General features: G+C 42.8%; 1 protein-coding gene across 1 annotated transcript in view; it reads left to right on the top strand.

Annotated features, from left to right (window-relative positions):
• Window positions 1-20,848, top strand: part of drd3 (dopamine receptor D3) — a 51,952-nt gene that overhangs the window by 13,046 nt on the left and 18,058 nt on the right. The window contains exon 3 of the mRNA XM_082965952.1: window positions 13,489-13,625. Coding sequence (XP_082822078.1) covers window positions 13,489-13,625 — 137 coding nt within the window. The remainder of the gene's footprint in view (window positions 1-13,488; window positions 13,626-20,848) is intronic.

A 20,848-nucleotide genomic window follows, 5' to 3' on the forward strand; every position in this document is an offset into this window, starting at 1 on the left:
GACACACACTCTAAAGTGCAGTCATGGGCCTTTTAAAATCTGTTTTTATTTTTTGCCTAATTCGTTTTTTTCCCCCAAATTCCGTTTTTTCTATTTCATTTTTCCAAGTTTCGGATTTCCCTCCATTTTGTTTCTCGTTTCCCCCCCAGTTTTTTTTCACACGTTTTTAATAGAAAACAACTAAATTGGATTTTCTGTGTTCACAGCAATGCATAAAACACATCAGGAGATAACTTTTGAGGTCTGGGAAAAATCAAAGAAACTTTTGAGAGTAGTTACCCTTTCATTCATGTGGTGTTTCTGTAGAGCAGTAAGCTCACATGATGCAGTTTGCAACTCAAATGCCCACTTGTGCTGCCATTGGACAGCGAAAAACAAGTAAGTTAACCTTTATTTATTGTAATTGAAATGAGTTTGTAGTAGTTAAGTGTTGAGTTAGATTACATAAATCAAATCAAATTTTATATTTGATATATAGATAGCTACCATAGCTACCTCAATCGTTATTTCAAATAATTTGTGACTAAATAGCATTTCTAGCTATGTTAGCAGCATACGTTAGCTAGTTAGCTATACCAATACAACATTTAGCTTGCTAGCAGGCTCAGCTAAATACAAATCTCCCTAGATACAGCCACGTCTCATAGTCAAGTCATGAGATTTGTAAATTAAAGAGGAATATAATAATACGAATCAAATTAAGTTTCCCATCTCCTCATTTAGAGTATTTATTGTGCATCACAGAAATGCCCTTACCCAGATGGTGAGACAAATGTATTTCCTAACAGACCTGCTACCCTAACCCAGATGGTGAGACAAATGTATTTCCTAACAGACCTGCTACCCTAACCCAGATGGTGAGACAAATGTATTTCCTAACAGACCTGCTACCCTAACCCAGATGGTGAGACAAATGTATTTCCTAACAGACCTGCTACCCTAACCCAGATGGTGATACAAATGCATTTCCTAACAGATCTTCTAACTTTCTTTGTTGTTAGGTTGGAACCAACATGCAGTACCTCCAGCAGAGGCAAGAACCATTTGTCCGCCAGCTCAGGAACAAGATATATTATTCACTGCCCTGTGTAATGTTTAGTAATTGCATTTCTTGAGTTTTTTAAACAATGTATTTGCATTGTTTTAAAACTGTAAAAATAAGAGGAAATGTATGGTTTAAACTTGTCTTTAATGTTTATTTGGTTTAGCAGTTAGTGATAATTCCCTAATACATTTAGTCGTTATGTATGTGTTATGAATGAATGAAGGTCTGAATTTATAATAAGTACAGCGTCATATGATATAAGGCATTTATGAATGTGTTATAAATTATCAAAGCGGTCTGCCTTTAAAGCAAGTACAGCGTCATGCGATGTAGAGTCTTTATAGACGTGTTATGAATAGGGCTGTGGTGATCACAAAATTCCATCAGCCGGTGACTGTCAAGCAAATAACTGTCGGTCTCACAGTAATTGACCAATAAATTAACATAAACCCATTTAGCATCTCCTGGCTTCCACACATAGACTACAAGCTAATACTGAACATCTACATTTAAAAAAGTATAATAAATCAATGTAATTTAGCTTACACTTTCACAATAAATCCATTATTTATTTTAGACAGGTCTAAAGAAGCATGATATAAAGAAAATGTAGTCTATTTCAGAAGAACAGAATAGCATACTCTGAGTTGTCCTTATGTTAGGTCCTGATCTTGCTATGCCAAATGGCTGTTGGCTACACTAGTTCATTTAGCAGACAAGATTTGTTTAGAATTCCAGGGCATTATTTTATAATATGAAGAATAGAATTGAACAAAGTTGAATAAAATAGAAAGGATATTTTCTCCAAACAATTTGGACTGCGAACACGTGGTTATTCTGTGTTGTGCGGTTAACAAAGAAATAGGTACTCCTATATGCTTAATTTAGAGTTGTTAATATAACTTTAGTTGTTCTACAAATGTTGGGCTATATGTTTTGATGTGTAATACATTGTAAGGCTGCATGATGAGACTCTAATGATGATTTCAAAAAAGTACACACTATATCCTTCACTCATTCACAATTTGACAAGCACTTGATAATATCTAGAATTTCACGGCGGCATCCCCTTTGTGTGGCCGTAATGCAGCCTAAAAAAACATGCCTTTTGCGGCCAGTGGCCATTGTGCCCTTCTCCATGCGCTCCGAAGTACCTCTCACTCACATGGCTCTCCATCAGTGATTGGGTGTTTCTCACAGGCTACAAGTGAAGACAGACATCGGGGAAGCATCTGCGCTTGTCCTTATCCAATTCCGAGGTGCATATTGAAGATATTGGAAAAACTGTCCACATTTCCTTTTCATCAGCCAACATGATGAGTAGGCCTAACGAACAGCAAAAGCACTAGCCTATGTCAATCTACTATCCTCCATAGTACAAAAGTCAACCTATTCTATTCTGTGCGAGAAATAAATAATCCAAAGTGATTGCAAATGCAATTATGCATGTAATATTTTTATTATAAAGGTGCATTTGTATGGTGAAAATTGTCTTCCCCAAACCTGAAATTTAGGCGCTGCGATTACATTTGCATTGATGTCAGAGTGATTAGAGGGACAATAGAGTGCTGAGTACCAGGCAGTTAGCAAGTTTGGTAGGCTACTAATGACCAGCATCAGAGCTTGGAGAAGCCTAATTACGTGACTGAACGGTCACATGGAATTTAACTGCCTTCATGACTCATGACCGCGGGTGTGGCGGTAATACGGTCACCACAACAGCCCTAGTTATGAATGACCGAAGGTGTCTCACTTCAAACAAAGTATTACAGGATAATGCATAAAGTCTCAATCAATAGGTTATAAATGTTCTGCTGATTTATGAAGGTTCTCTCATGATCCACAGGTTACTGGGGTGTGAGAGGTGTTTAGATAGGTTGATGGACCTGCAAAGCTTGTGTGCGTGTGTGTGTGTGCGTGTGGGTATGTCAGAGCCAAGATGATTTGGAGTAGTCCTACAGTAACTGAGACTACCACACCAGGTATTCCTCTTACATTTACATTTTTACATTTTAGTCATTTAGCAGACGCTCTTATCCAGAGCGACTTACAGTAGTGAATGCATACATTTCATACAATTTCATACATTTTTTTTTTTTCTGTGCTGGCCCCCCGTGGGAATCGAACCCACAACCCTGGCGTTGCAAACACCATGCTCTACCAACTGAGCTACAGGGAAGGCTCTTCTGTTTCCATGCTGAAGACCAGGGCTTGATTACAACCTGTTACAAAGGTGCCAACATTTTGTGGCTGATCTTTCAGTAGGGGACTGGGTGAATGTGTCAAAGACCTGACTGGGTCCAGCCACCCACAGTATGGCTTGTTATATTGTTGTATTAAAGAACTGACTGGGCCCCGCACCCCACGGTATGGCTTGTTATATTGTTGTATTAAATACCTGACTGGGCCCAGAACCCCACGGTATGGCTTGTTATATTGTTGTATTAAAGACCTGACTGGGCCCTGCACCCCACGGTATGGCTTGTTATATTGTTGTATCAGAGACCTGACTGGGCCCAGCACCCCACGGTATGGCTTGTTATATTGTTGTATTAAAGACCTGACTGGGTCCAGCACCCCACGGTATGGCTTGTTATATTGTTGTATCAGAGACCTGACTGGGCCCAGCACCCCACGGTATGGCTTGTTATATTGTTGTATTAAAGACCTGACTGGGCCCAGCACCCCACGGTATGGCTTGTTATATTGTTGTATCAGAGACCTGACTGGGCCCAGAACCCCACGGTATGGCTTGTTATATTGTTGTATCAAAGACCTGACTGGGCCCAGAACCCCACGGTATGGCTTGTTATATTGTTGTATTAAAGACCTGACTGGGTCCAGAACCCCACGGTATGGCTTGTTATATTGTTGTATCAGAGACCTGACTGGGCCCAGCACCCCACGGTATGGCTTGTTATATTGTTGTATTAAAGACCTGACTGGGTCCAGAACCCCACGGTATGGCTTGTTATATTGTTGTATCAGAGACCTGACTGGGTCCAGCACCCCACGGTATGGCTTGTTATATTGTTGTATTAAAGACCTGACTGGGCCCAGCACCCCACGGTATGGCTTGTTATATTGCTGTATTAAAGACCTGACTGAGTCCAGAACCCCACGGTATGGCTTGTTATATTGTTGTATCAGAGACCTGACTGGATCCAGCACCCCACGGTATGGCTTGTTATATTGTTGTATCAGAGACCTGACTGGGCCCAGAACCCCACGGTATGGCTTGTTATATTGTTGTATTAAAGACCTGACTGGGCCCAGCACCCCACGGTATGGCTTGTTATATTGTTTTATCAGAGACCTGACTGGGCCCAGAACCCCACGGTATGGCTTGTTATATTGTTGTATTAAAGACCTGACTGGGTCCAGCACCCCACGGTATGGCTTGTTATATTGTTGTATTAAAGACCTGACTGGGTCCAGCACCCCACGGTATGGCTTGTTATATTGTTGTATTAAAGACCTGACTGGGCCCAGCACCCCACGGTATGGCTTGTTATATTGTTGTATTAAAGACCTGACTGAGTCCAGAACCCCACGGTATGGCTTGTTATATTGTTTTATCAGAGACCTGACTGGGCCCAGAACCCCACGGTATGGCTTGTTATATTGTTGTTTTAAAGACCTGACTGGGTCCAGCACCCCACGGTATGGCTTGTTATATTGTTGTATCAGAGACCTGACTGGGCCCAGCATCCCACGGTATGGCTTGTTATATTAAAGACCTGACTGGGTCCAGCACCCCACGGTATGGCTTGTTATATTGTTGTATCAGAGACCTGACTGGGTCCAGAACCCCACGGTATGGCTTGTTATATTGTTGTATTAAAGACCTGACTGGGTCCAGAACCCCATGGTATGGCTTGTTATATTGTTGTATTAAAGACCTGACTGGGCCCAGCACCCCACGGTATGGCTTGTTATATTGTTTTATCAGAGACCTGACTGGGCCCAGCACCCCACGGTATGGCTTGTTATATTGTTGTATTAAAGACCTGACTGGGCCCAGCACCCCACGGTATGGCTTGTTATATTGTTGTATCAGAGACCTGACTGGGCCCAGAACCCCACGGTATGGCTTGTTATATTGTTGTATCAAAGACCTGACTGGGCCCAGCACCCCACGGTATGGCTTGTTATATTGTTGTATCAGAGACCTGACTGGGTCCAGCACCCCACGGTATGGCTTGTTATATTGTTGTATTAAAGACCTGACTGGGTCCAGAACCCCACGGTATGGCTTGTTATATTGTTGTATTAAAGACCTGACTGGGTCCAGAACCCCACGGTATGGCTTGTTATATTGTTGTATTAAAGACCTGACTGGGTCCAGCACCCCACGGTATGGCTTGTTATATTGTTGTATTAAAGACCTGACTGGGCCCAGCACCCCACGGTATGGCTTGTTATATTGCTGTATTAAAGACCTGACTGAGTCCAGAACCCCACGGTATGGCTTGTTATATTGTTGTATCAGAGACCTGACTGGATCCAGCACCCCACGGTATGGCTTGTTATATTGTTGTATTAAAGACCTGACTGGGCCCAGCACCCCACGGTATGGCTTGTTATATTGTTTTATCAGAGACCTGACTGGGCCCAGAACCCCACGGTATGGCTTGTTATATTGTTGTATTAAAGACCTGACTGGGTCCAGCACCCCACGGTATGGCTTGTTATATTGTTTTATCAGAGACCTGACTGGGCCCAGAACCCCACGGTATGGCTTGTTATATTGTTGTATTAAAGACCTGACTGGGTCCAGCACCCCACGGTATGGCTTGTTATATTGTTGTATTAAAGACCTGACTGGGCCCAGCACCCCACGGTATGGCTTGTTATATTGTTGTATTAAAGACCTGACTGGGTCCAGCACCCCACGGTATGGCTTGTTATATTGTTTTATCAGAGACCTGACTGGGTCCAGCACCCCACGGTATGGCTTGTTATATTGTTGTATCAGAGACCTGACTGGGTCCAGCACCCCACGGTATGGCTTGTTATATTGTTGTATTAAAGACCTGACTGGGTCCAGCACCCCACAGTATGGCTTGTTATATTGTTGTATCAGAGACCTGACTGGGCCCAGCACCCCACGGTATGGCTTGTTATATTGTTGTATTAAAGACCTGACTGGGTCCAGCACCCCACAGTATGGCTTGTTATATTGTTGTATCAGAGACCTGACTGGGTCCAGCACCCCACAGTATGGCTTGTTATATTGTTGTATCAGAGACCTGACTGGGCCCAGAACCCCACGGTATGGCTTGTTATATTGTTGTATTAAAGACCATGACTGGGTCCAGCACCCCACGGTATGGCTTGTTATATTGTTGTATTAAAGACCTGACTGGGTCCAGAACCCCACGGTATGGCTTGTTATATTGTTGTATTAAAGACCTGACTGGGCCCAGCACCCCACGGTATGGCTTGTTATATTGTTGTATTAAAGACCTGACTGAGTCCAGAACCCCACGGTATGGCTTGTTATATTGTTGTATCAGAGACCTGACTGGATCCAGCACCCCACGGTATGGCTTGTTATATTGTTGTATTAAAGACCTGACTGGGCCCAGCACCCCACGGTATGGCTTGTTATATTGTTTTATCAGAGACCTGACTGGGCCCAGCACCCCACGGTATGGCTTGTTATATTGTTGTATTAAAGACCTGACTGGGTCCAGCACCCCACGGTATGGCTTGTTATATTGTTGTATTAAAGACCTGACTGGGTCCAGCACCCCACGGTATGGCTTGTTATATTGTTGTATTAAAGACCTGACTGGGTCCAGCACCCCACGGTATGGCTTGTTATATTGTTGTATTAAAGACCTGACTGGGTCCAGAACCCCACGGTATGGCTTGTTATATTGTTGTATCAGAGACCTGACTGGGTCCAGCACCCCACGGTATGGCTTGTTATATTGTTGTATTAAAGACCTGACTGGGTCCAGCACCCCACGGTATGGCTTGTTATATTGTTGTATTAAAGACCTGACTGGGCCCAGCACCCCACGGTATGGCTTGTTATATTGTTGTATTAAAGACCTGACTGGGCCCAGCACCCCACGGTATGGCTTGTTATATTGTTGTATCAGAGACCTGACTGGGCCCAGCACCCCACGGTATGGCTTGTTATATTGTTGTATTAAAGACCTGACTGGGTCCAGCACCCCACGGTATGGCTTGTTATATTGTTGTATCAGAGACCTGACTGGGCCCAGCACCCCACGGTATGGCTTGTTATATTGTTGTATCAGAGACCTGACTGGGCCCAGAACCCCAAGGTATGGCTTGTTATATTGTTGTATCAAAGACCTGACTGGGCCCAGCACCCCACGGTATGGCTTGTTATATTGTTGTATCAGAGACCTGACTGGGTCCAGCACCCCACGGTATGGCTTGTTATATTGTTGTATTAAAGACCTGACTGGGTCCAGAACCCCACGGTATGGCTTGTTATATTGTTGTATTAAAGACCTGACTGGGCCCAGCACCCCACGGTATGGCTTGTTATATTGTTGTATTAAAGACCTGACTGGGTCCAGCACCCCACGGTATGGCTTGTTATATTGTTGTATTAAAGACCTGACTGGGTCCAGAACCCCACGGTATGGCTTGTTATATTGTTGTATTAAAGACCTGACTGGGCCCAGCACCCCACGGTATGGCTTGTTATATTGTTTTATCAGAGACCTGACTGGGCCCAGAACCCCACGGTATGGCTTGTTATATTGTTGTATTAAAGACCTGACTGGGTCCAGCACCCCACGGTATGGCTTGTTATATTGTTGTATCAGAGACCTGACTGGGCCCAGCATCCCACGGTATGGCTTGTTATATTGTTGTATCAAAGACCTGACTGGGTCCAGCACCCCACGGTATGGCTTGTTATATTGTTGTATTAAAGACCTGACTGGGCCCAGAACCCCACGGTATGGCTTGTTATATTGTTATATTAAAGACCTGACTGGGTCCAGCACCCCACGGTATGGCTTGTTATATTGTTGTATCAGAGACCTGACTGGGTCCAGAACCCCACGGTATGGCTTGTTATATTGTTGTATTAAAGACCTGACTGGGCCCAGCACCCCACGGTATGGCTTGTTATATTGTTATTTTAAAGACCTGACTGGGTCCAGCACCCCACGGTATGGCTTGTTATATTGTTGTATCAGAGACCTGACTGGGTCCAGAACCCCACAGTATGGCTTGTTATATTGTTGTATTAAAGACCTGACTGGGTCCAGAACCCCACGGTATGGCTTGTTATATTGTTGTATTAAAGACCTGACTGGGTCCAGAACCCCACGGTATGGCTTGTTATATTGTTGTATTAAAGACCTGACTGGGCCCAGCACCCCACGGTATGGCTTGTTATATTGTTTTATCAGAGACCTGACTGGGCCCAGAACCCCACGGTATGGCTTGTTATATTGTTGTATTAAAGACCTGACTGGGTCCAGCACCCCACGGTATGGCTTGTTATATTGTTGTATCAGAGACCTGACTGGGCCCAGCATCCCACGGTATGGCTTGTTATATTAAAGACCTGACTGGGTCCAGCACCCCACGGTATGGCTTGTTATATTGTTGTATCAGAGACCTGACTGGGTCCAGAACCCCACGGTATGGCTTGTTATATTGTTGTATTAAAGACCTGACTGGGTCCAGAACCCCACGGTATGGCTTGTTATATTGTTGTATTAAAGACCTGACTGGGCCCAGCATCCCACGGTATGGCTTGTTATATTGTTGTATCAGAGATCTGACTGGGTCCAGCACCCCACGGTATGGCTTGTTATATTGTTGTTTTAAAGACCTGACTGGGTCCAGCACCCCACGGTATGGCTTGTTATATTGTTGTATCAGAGACCTGACTGGGTCCAGAACCCCACAGTATGGCTTGTTATATTGTTGTATTAAAGACCTGACTGGGTCCAGCACCCCACGGTATGGCTTGTTATATTGTTGTATTAAAGACCTGACTGTGCCCAGAACCCCACGGTATGGCTTGTTATATTGTTGTATTAAAGACCTGATTGGGTCCAGAACCCCACGGTATGGCTTGTTATGTTGTTGTATTAAAGACCTGACTGGGTCCAGAACCCCACGGTATGGCTTGTTATATTGTTGTATCAGAGACCTGACTGGGCCCAGCACCCCACAGTATGGCTCGTTATGCCCAGTGCCCCACGGTATGGCTCGTCATTTTGTTGTGTTTGTGTACTGAGGAACATATAAATAAAGACACTTTCAATTTCTTTAGGTTGGGGTCTTTCATCAAGGTAAGTGTATCATAGCTAGCAATCTAACAACAGGTCCTACCTTCCAGCTAGCTAATTAGCAAAGGACATAGCTAGCAAGCTAACTACAGGTCCTACCTTCCAGCTAGCTAATTAGCAAAGGACATAGCTAGCAAGCTAACAACAGGTCCTACCTTCCAGCTAGCTAATTAGCAAAGGACATAGCTAGCAAGCTAAATGCTCCACCAAGAAGAAGAAGACTACGCCCTTAAAATCTGTGGTCGATGTGTGTTGCGCTTGTGTGGAATACTATCCCAATGAGAGTTACAAACACAATCTCTTTATTGCCAAGACTCATTGGGGAAGGTGTTTTGGGAGCTTACGGTTATGATTAGGTAAGAGTTATGACTATGGTTAAGGTTAGGGTAAGGGCAGGGTTAAATCAAATCAAATCAAATTTGAATGGTCACATACACATATTTAGCAGATGTAATTGTGGGTGTAGCGAAATGCTTGTGTTCCTCGCTCCAACAGTGCAGTAGTATCTAACAATGCAGTAGTATCTAAACATTATTCACAACAATACACAAATCTAAAAGTAAAAGAATGAAATTATGAAATATATAAATATTAGATTGAGCAATGTTTGAGTGGCATTGCCTAAATACAGTAGAATATGATACTACTTTACTCATCTCATATGTATATACTGTATGTAAACATTATTTAAACATTATTAAAGTGACTAGTGATTCCATGTCTATGTATATAGGGCAGCAGCTTCTAAGGTGCAGGGTTGTGTAACCGGGTGGAAGCCAGCTAGTGATGGCTATTTAACAGTCTAATGGCCTTAAGATAGAAGCTGTTTTTCAGTCTCTCGGTCCCAGCTTTGATGCACCTGTACTGACCTCGCCTTCTGGATGATAGCAGGGTGAACCGTTTGCGGCTCGGGTGGTTGATGTCCTTAATTATCTTTTTGGCCTTCCTGTGACATCGGGTGCTGTAGGTGTACTGGAGGTGGCTCCCCTAAACCCTAAGGTTAGGGTTAGGGTTTAGGGGAGGGACGTACCAAGGATCCCAGATAGCACAACAGAAAAACAATTAGGTGTAATGTGAATAACGTGACTTCACTAAACCATTCCAACGTTTCTGCAACTAACTCCCCCTAACAAGCAACGTTTGAAATATGTTCTACCTTCTTGTGGCTTTGAGTCAGTGACTCTTATCACAGAGCATGTCTATATCATATTCAACATAGTGGGTATGTCACATTTGACATTGGTGATTATGTCACACAGTTATGCCACATTTATGAACACTTTATAAAGCATGACATATGGTTATAGATGCTTTGTAACACATTTATGTAGTACTTATGGAGGCATTATAAAGGATCTATGAAGCCTTTATAAGCTGAATGTTATTTAAAGCGTGACCCAAAACACATAAATGCAGTGGTATTACGCTACGTTTGAAGTAAATGCAGTACATTCATAATGTCCCATAGTTTATGCTGTTTGTTACAGTTTTTGCCGATTGCTTACACACTGAAGGTGAATGCTTAGACAAAAGCATCAAAACCTTAACTTTTGTAACCATGCCTTACAGTTTTTTCCAACTGCTTACACACGTTTTCAAAACTGTCTCCTTTTTTTCAAAACTCTACACACAATTCCCTAAACTGCACACACAAAATGCAAAATGCCTCACATCTCCTTCAAAATGTAACACTGCATTCAAAATGCCATAAACACATGTCAGAATGAAGCATTTGCATCAAATGGCAAACACTGCTTTCATAATAGTACATTTTTGGATATACCATGTAAACACTGTTGTTCTAAATCTAAAGCTCTTTGGTCTTTCATAGGCTTATATCTACATTTCAATACAATGTTCTACAGTGAAAGTAATCTGCTGAGAGGGGTAACAAGTACACTGTAAACACCAATGCAATGTAGAAACAGAAAATATTTATTAGGCCAAACATTACTGTTGTATACAGTAGCATACAACAAAACCATAAACATATGTAAACCAAAAGTATATTCTTTAGAATACAGTAAAGAACACAATTGTGTGTGTGGGGTCCCAGGGGGGGGGCAGTCCAGGAATTGGTGGTGGGGGGGCAGTCACCAGTGCTAAGCTACGCTTCATCTCTTCTCCGGGCTGGGTCTGGCCACAATACTTCGTCCACATCACAAGATACATTTTCTCTTGCCAAACATCGGGGGAAGGATCTCCTAGCATGGCGTATCCAACCTTGGACAGAGGCAACCTCTATGTCCCCACATGCGTCCTCCATTTCCTGGAGAAGCGGCATGCGGGCATAGGGTTGGCGATCATACACTTTCCAGCGCCAGGCTGAGAAGAATTCCTCTATGGGGTTTAGAAAAGGTGAATATGGGGGTAGGTACAAAACTACAAATTGTGGATGGGTGGCAAACCAGTTTTGGACCAGAACAGCCCGGTGAAAACTAACATTGTCCCATAAAACCCCAAATCTAGCAGGCTCCTGATCTGGATCAGGGACAAGCATTGTGTAAATTGCATCCAGAAAAGTAAGCATATGGCCGGTGTTGTACGGACCCAGTGTGGCATTGTGATGGAGGACCCCGTTTTGTGTGACGGCAGCACACATAGTTATATTACCCCCATGCTGTCCAGGGACATTGGTAATTGCCCTCTGTACTATTGTGTGTGTGACCTGGTGAATAAGTGTAGCATTTTGGTTGGTTGTGTTTGGAAAAGGAAAGCAAGTCACTTCCTGTTAGATTTTTGTGTTTTAGGTAGAGAATTGTGTGTAGTGTTTTGAAAAAAGTGTTTTATGCAATTGACAACTGAGTCAAAGGCTGAGAAATAGCTTATGGTTTTGGATATTTGGTGTCTAGTTTTGCACTTTGAGTGAGAGGTTTCAAAAATCGTGTGACATGAAAAGATTTTGTGTGTAAGCAGTTGGAAAAAACTGTAAACAAAGGCACCAAAAGTACAAACACATTTTCTGCTTTCCACTTTGTTTGCAATTCTGCAACACACTTTGCACTTTGATTGCACTTTGTTTACAATTCTGCAAAACACTTGCAAAACACTACACACTGTTTCTTACATTAGACACTTTCCATCAAGAATGACATTTCTTGCAATCATTGGGAAAACAGAGTTTCATTTTGACATAGAAGTGAGATGTTTATCTCCAAGTGTTGTGTCTTATTTGGCTTGTGTGTAGAGTTTTGACACAATGAGCCAAATTCCGCAAAAAGTGTGTAAGCAATCGCAAAAAAATTGTAATACAATATATTAGGATAAATATATCAAAAATAGATAGAAAGTGATTGATAATGTGATGATGCAGGTCCAGGGGTTGGACTGACTCATACGGTTTGGCTCATGAGAAACATACACTTTTTTTTTCATTACGTTTCACATTTTCTGAGTTCAACGTCGAAGTGATCTGAAGTGTTCTGAAGTGTTCTGAAGTGATCTGAAGTGTTCTGAAGTCATTGCAGGCAATCTCAACGCTGTGCTTTACAGGGAAGACATTCTCCTCCCTCATGTGGTACCCTTCCTGCAGGCTCATCCTGACATGACCCTCCAGCATGACAATGCCACCAGCCATTATTTATTCTTGGCATACAACACAAGGTTTATGAATTTTATCAAGCTTTCCTGGCCTTATTGCTGAATAGCCAAATTGAGTAATTGTGAAACAATTTCAATATAGAAATGCTTCATTTGCTGTTCCATTGTGGAACTTGATATAATGCTTATTGGAATTTCATTTGCTTCTTTCTCTTTCTGTTAACTTCAAATTTTTCTAACTTAATTGGCCTCTCCCTTTTACAAATTATCTCTCTCTCTCTCTCTCTCTCTCTCTCTCTCTCTCTCTCTCTCTCTCTCTCTCTCTCTCTCACCATCTGTCTCTTTCTATCTCTCTCTGTCTCTCTCTCAAACACAAACTTTCTCTCTCAGAGTGAGAGATCTTGTCACAGATCAGTATAACCTGACTGATCCATTTCCAGGGTTAGGGTTAGTTAGCATAACCAGTCTGTTTGTGGTGACTGATCCATTTCCAGGGTTAGGGTTAGTTAGCATAACCAGTCTGTTTGTGGTGACTGATCCATTTCCAGGGATACGGTTAGGTTTAGTTAGTATAACCCGTCTGTCTGTGTGATCCATCTCCAGGTACACAGCGGTGGTGATGCCTGTCCTCTACAACACCACACACAGCTCCAGGAAGCGGGTCTCTGTCATGATCGCGACAGTGTGGATCCTGGCCTTTGCTGTATCCTGCCCCCTGCTGTTCGGATTTAACACATCAGGTGAGACACGTGAGTACAGGTGAGACACACCCACACCCCCTCGCACCTACAGAGTTTGAAATGAACCACTATCCAGTGAGCCTCTATACCCCTGGAAAACTGCCTCCCTAGCCAGTGTGTCAGTTCTTGATTGTAGTGAATGATCTCTATTACTCAGTGTGTGTTGTTTCTCTCCATATGTCAATTAAGTCCAGGCTTTTTCAGAAATTCACCAATTTGTTCACACCAATGTTAGGTCTATGGGGTAATCTATCAGTCTCATTATAATAAACCATATTAAAATCCCCACCAACTATAATCTGACTGGATGGATATTTTCTCAGAAGAAGTAAGTGATTTGGAGGACTAGAACAGGATCCATACACATTACACAACACACAGAATCTGTCCATGTGGTTGATGACCGCTACTAGCCAATGTCCATTGGTGTCCATCTGAGTAAACAAAAATGTCCCTTTGAAATTGTGTGCTAAAATTGCAACCCCAGCTGCATGATTAGTCCCGTGGACAACAAAATGTCACTGCCCCGCTGATTTTTATTGATCTATATTTCTTATTCGTATTTTTTTTTTGGTACAATAGAAAGAAAAAAAAATTAAACTGCATTGTTGGTTAAGGGCTTGTAAGTAAGCATTTCACTGTAAGGTCTACACCTGTCGTATTCAGCGCATGTGACACATTTTATTTGATTACATTTTTCCCAAAATTCTAGTCCTCTGCATGAATGTTTCTTGAACGAATATAAGATCTGCGTTGCAGTCCTTAAAAATAAAGCTTTCCTCTTCAACCGGTTTCGTATCCCCCTGGCATTGATTGGCATAAACTTCATGTCCATATATACAAAATAGAAAGGAAAATCATATGCTATCGCAACTCTCCCCTCTCTTTAAAAAGTTGCTTCATATACAGTACCATTCAAAAGTTTGGACACACCTACTCATTCAAGGGTTTTTCTTTAATATTACTATTTTCTACATTGTAGAATAATATTGAAGACATCAGAACTATGAAATAACACATATGTAATCATGTAGTTACCAAAAAAGTGTTAAACAAATCAAAATATATTTGAGATTTGAGATTCTTCAAAGTAGCCACTCTTTCCCTTGATGCCAGCTTTGCACACTCTTGGCATTTTCTCAATAATTTTCATGAGGTAGTCACCTGGAATGCATTTCATTTAACAGGTGTGCCTTATTAAAAGTGAATGCGTTTGAGCCAATCAGTTGTGTTGTGATAAGGTAGGGGTGGTATACAGAAGATAGCCCTATTTGGTAAAAGATCAAGTCCATATTATGGAAAGAACAGCACAAATAAGCAAAGAGAAACGAATATACATCATTACTTGAAGACAAGAAGGTCAGTCAATTCGGAAAATGTCAAGAACTTTGAACGTTTCTTCAAGTGCAGTCGCAAAAACCATCAAGCACCATGATGAAACTGGTTCTCATGAGGACCGCCACAGGAAAGGAAGACCCAGAGTTACCTCTGCTGCAGAGGATAAATTCATTAGTTAACTGCACCTCAGATTGCAGCCCAAATAAATGCTTCACAGAGTTCAAGTAACAGACACATCTCAACATCAACTGTTCAGAGGAGACTGCATGAATCAGGCGTTCATGATCGAATTGCTGCAAAGAAACCACTACTAAAGGACACCAATAATAAGAAGAGACTTGCATGGGCCAAGAAACATGAGCAATGGACTTTAGACCACTGGAAATCTGTCCTTCATTCTGATGAATCTAAATTTGCGATTTTTGGTTCTAACAGCCATGTCTTTGTGAGACGCAGTGTAGGTGAACGGATGATCTCCGCATGTGTGGTTCGCACCGTGAAGCTTGGAGGAGGAGGTATGATTGTGTGGGGGTGCTTTGCTGGTGGCACTGTCAGTGATTTATTTAGAATTCAAGGCACACAACCAGCATGGCTACCAAAGCATTCTGCAGCAATACACCATCCCATCTGGTTTGCGCTTATTGGGACTATCATTTGTTTTTCAACTGGACAATGACCCAACACACCTCCAGGCTGTGTAAGGGCTATTTGACCAAGATGGAGAGTGATGGAGTGCTGCATCAGATGACCTGGCCTCCACAATCACCTGACCTCAACCCAATTGAGATGATTTGGGATGAGTTGGACCGCAGAGTGAAGGAAAAACAGCCAACAAGTGCTCAGCATATGTGGGAACTCCTTCAAGACTATTGGAAAAGCATTCCAGGTGAAGCTGGTTGAGAGAATGCCAAGAGTGTGCAAAGCTGTCATCAAGGCAAAGGGTGCTACTTTGAAGAATCTCAAATATAAAATATCTTTTGACTTGTTTAATGGTTTTCTGGTTACTACATGATTCCATATGTGTTATTTTATAGTTTTGACGTCTTCACTATTATTCTACAATGTAAAAAATAGTAAAAATAAATGAAAACCCTTGAATGAGTAGGTGTTCTAAACTTTTGATTGGTACTGTAGGTCCATTATCTTTTCTATATATTTTCTATTTGGTTTAAATTGTTTAACTTTAGACTGAAAGCGTTTTTCCATCCCTGTAACACTGGTATAAATCAAATCAAATCAAATCAAATGTATTTTTATATAGCCCTTCGTACATCAGCTGATATTCTCAAAGTGCTGTACAGAAACCCAGCCTAAAACCCCAAACAGCAAGCAAAGCATGTGAAAGAAGCACGGTGGCTAGGAAAAACTCCCTAGGAAAAACTCCCTAGAAAGGCCAAAAACCTAGGAAGAAACCTAGAGAGGAACCAGGCTATGAGGGGTGGCCAGTCCTCTTCTGGCTGTGCAGGGTGGATATTATAACAGAACATGGTCAAAATGTTAAAATGTTAAAATGTTCATAAATGACCAGCATGGTCAAATAATAATAATCATAGTAGTTGTCGAGGGTGCAACAAGCACGTCCGGTGAACAGGTCAGGGTTCCATAGCCGCAGGCAGAACAGTTGAAACTGGAGCAGCAGCACGGCCAGGTGGACTGGGGACAGCAAGGAGTTATCATACCAGGTAGTCCTGAGGCATGGTCCTAGGGCTCAGGTCCTCCGAGAGAAAGACAGAAAGAGAGAAAGAGAGAATTAGAGAGAGCATATTTAAATACACACAGGACACCGGATAAGACAAGAGAAATACTCCAGATGTAACAGACTGACCCTAGCCCCCCGACACATAAACTACTGCAGCATAAATACTGGAGGCTGAGACAGGAGGGATCAGAAGACACTGTGGCCCCATCCGATGATACCCCCGGACAGGGCCAAACAGGCAGGATATAACCCCACCCACTTTGTCAAAGCACAGCCTGAGTCTGCGTCTCTCACATTGGTAGGCAGACCATTCCATAAAAATGGAGCTCTATAGGAGAAAACCCTACCTCCAGCCGTTTGCTTAGAAATTCTAGGGACAATTAGGAGGCCTGCGTCTTGTGACCGTAGCGTACGTGTAGGTATGTACGGCAGGACCAAATCGGAAAGATGGGTAGGAGCAAGCCCATGTAATGCTTTGTAGGTTAGCAGTAAATCCTTGAAATCAGCCCTTGCCTTAACAGGAAGCCAGTGTAGGGAGGCTAGCACTGGAGTAATATGATCAAATTTTTTCGTTCTAGTCAGGATTCTAGCAGCCGTATTTAGCACTAACTGAAGTTTATTTAGTGCTTTATCCGGGTAGCCGGAAAGTAGAGCATTGCAGTAGTCCAGCCTAGAAGTAACAAAAGCATGGATTAATTTTTCTGCGTCATTTTTGGACAGAAAATTTCTGATTTTTGCAATGTTACGTAGATGGAAAAAAGCTGTCCTTGAAACAGTCTTGATATGTTCTTCAAAAGAGAGATCAGGGTCCAGAGTAACGCCGAGGTCCTTCACAGTTTTATTTGAGACGACTGTACAACCATCCAGATTAATTGTCAGATTCAACAGAAGATCTCTTTGTTTCTTGGGACCTAGAACAAGCATCTCTGTTTTGTCCGAGTTTAAAAGTAGAAAGTTTGCAGCCATCCACTTCTTTATGTCTGAAACACAGGCTTCTAGCGAGGGCAATTTTGGGGCTTCACCATGTTTCATTGAAATGTACAGCTGTGTGTCGTCCGCATAGCAGTGAAATTTAACATTATGTTTTCGAATGACATCCCCAAGAGGTAAAATATATAGTGAAAACAATAGTGGTCCTAAAACGGAACCTTGAGGAACACCGAAATTTACAATTGATTTGTCAGAGGACAAACCATTCACAGAGACAAACTGATATCTTTCCGACAGATAAGATCTAAACCAGGCCAGAACTTGTCCATGTAGACCAATTTGGGTTTCCAATCTCTCCAAAAGAATGTGGTGATCGATGGTATCAAAAGCGGCACTAAGATCTAGGAGCACGAGGACAGATGCAGAGCCTTGGTCTGACGTCATTAAAAGGTCATTTACCACCTTCACAAGTGCAGTCTCAGTGCTATGATGGGGTCTAAAACCAGACTGAAGCGTTTCGTATACATTGTTTGTCTTCAGGAAGGCAGTGAGTTGCTGTGCAACAGCTTTTTCTAAAATTTTTGAGAGGAATGGAAGATTCGATATAGGCCGATAGTTTTTTATAATTTCTGGATCAAGATTCGGCTTTTTCAAGAGAGGCTTTATTACTGCCACTTTTAGTGAGCTTGGTACACATCCGGTGGATAGAGAGCCGTTTATTATGTTCAACATAGGAGGGCCAAGCACAGGAAGCAGCTCTTTCAGTAGTTTAGTTGGAATAGGGTCCAGTATGCAGCTTGAGGGTTTGGAGGCCATGATTATTTTCATCATTGCGTCAAGAGATATAGTACTAAAACACTTTAGTATCTCCCTTGATCCTAGGTCCTGGCAGAGTTGTGCAGACTCAGGACAATGGAGCTTTGGAGGAATACCCAGATTTAAAGAGGAATCTGTAATTTGCTTTCTAATGATCATGATCTTTTCCTCAAAGAAGTTCATAAATTTATTACTGCTGAAGTGAAAGCCATCCTCCATTTGCGAAGGCTGCTTTTTAGTTAGCTTTGCGACAGTATCAAAAAGAAATTTCGGATTGTTCTTATTTTCCTCAATTAAGTTGGAAAAATAGGATGATCGAGCAGCAGTAAGGGCTCTTCGATACTGCACGGTACTGTCTTTCCAAGCTAGTCGGAAGACTTCCAGTTTGGTGTGGCGCCATTTCCGTTCCAATTTTCTGGAAGCTTGCTTCAGAGCTCGTGTATTTTCTGTATACCAGGGAGCTAGTTTCTTATGACAGATGTTTTTAGTTTTTAGGGGTGCAACTGCATCTAGGGTATTGCGCAAGGTTAAATTGAGTTCCTCGGTTAGGTGGTTAACTGATTTTTGTCCTCTGACGTCCTTGGGTAGGCAGAGGCAGTCTGGAAGGGCATCAAGGAATCTTTGGGTTGTCTGAGAATTTATAGCACGACTTTTAATGCTCCTTGGTTGGGGTCTGAGCAGATTATTTGTTGCAATTGCAAACGTAATAAAATGGTGGTCCGATAGTCCAGGATTATGAGGAAAAACATTTAGATCCACAACATTTATTCCATGGGACAAAACTAGGTCCAGAGTATGACTGTGGCAGTGAGTAGGTCCAGAGACATGTTGGACAAAACCCACTGAGTCGATGATGGCTCCGAAAGCCTTTTGGAGTGGGTCTGTGGACTTTTCCATGTGAATGTTAAAGTCACCAAAAATTTGAATATTATCTGCTATGACTACAAGATCCGATAGGAATTCAGGGAACTCAGTGAGGAACACTGCATATGGCCCAGGAGGCCTATAAACAGTAGCTATAAAAAGTGAGTGAGTAGGCTGCATAGATTTCATGACTAGAAGCTCAAAAGACGAAAACGTCATTGTTGTTTTTTTTTTTGTAAATTGAAATTTGCTATCGTAGATGTTAGCAACACCTCCGCCTTTGCCGGATGCACGGGGGGTATGGTCACTAATGTAACCAGGGGGTGAGGCCTCATTTAACACAGTAAATTCATCAGGCTTAAGCCATGTTTCAGTCAGGCCAATCACATCAAGATTATTATCAGTGATTAGTTCATTGACTATAACTGCCTTGGAAGTGAGGGATCTAACATTAAGTAACCCAATTTTGAGATGTGAGGTATCACAATCTCTTTCAATAATGGCAGGAATGGAGGAGGTCTTTATACTAGTGAGATTGCTAAAGCGAACACCGCCATTTTTAATTTTGCCCAACCTAGATCGAGGCACAGACACGGTCTCAATGGGGAAAGCTGAGCTGACTACGCTGACTGTGCTAGTGGCAGACTCCACTAAGCTGGCAGGCTGGCTAACAGCCTGCTGCCTGGCCTGCACCCTATTTCATTGTGGAGCTAGAGGAGTTAGAGCCCTGTCTATGTTCGTAGATAAGATGAGAGCACCCCTCCAGCTAGGATGGAGTCCGTCACTCCTCAACAGGCTAGGCTTGGTCCTGTTTGTGGGTGAGTCCCAGAAAGAGGGCCAATTATCTACAAATTCTATCTTTTGGGAGGGGCAGAAAACAGTTTTCAACCAGCGATTGAGTTGTGAGACTCTGCTGTAGAGCTCATCACTCCCCCTAACTGGGAGGGGGCCAGAGACAATTAATCGATGCCGACACATCTTTCTAGCTGATTTACACGCTGAAGCTATGTTGCGCTTGGTGACCTCTGACTGTTTCATCCTAACATCGTTGGTGCCGACGTGGATAACAATATCTCTATACTCTCTACACTCGCCAGTTTTAGCTTTAGCCAGCACCGTCTTTAGATTAGCCTTAACGTCGGTAGCCCTGCCCCCTCGTAAACAGTGTATGATCGCTGGATGATTAGTTTTAAGTCTAATACTGCGGGTAATGGAGTCGCCAATGACTAGGGTTTTCAATTTGTCAGAGCTAATGGTGGGAGCCTTCGGCGTCTCAGACCCCACAATGGGAGGAGTAGAGACCAGAGAAGTCTCGGCCTCCGACTCCGACTCGCTTAATGGGGAGAACCGGTTGAAAGTTTCTGTCGGCTGAATAAGCGACACCGGTTGAGCATTCCTACAGCGTTTCCCTCCAGAAGCCGTGAGAAAGATGTCCGGCTGCGGGGACCGTGCGAGGGGGTTTATACTAACGTTACTATCTGTACTTACTGGTGGCACAGACGCTGTTTCATCCTTTCCTACACTGAAATTACCCTTGCCTAACGATCGCGTCTGAAGCTGGGCTTGCAGCACAGCT

Source organism: Salmo salar, chromosome 19, assembly GCF_965601325.2.
Source record: "Salmo salar chromosome 19, fSalSal1, whole genome shotgun sequence".
Lineage (NCBI taxonomy): Eukaryota > Metazoa > Chordata > Actinopteri > Salmoniformes > Salmonidae > Salmo > Salmo salar.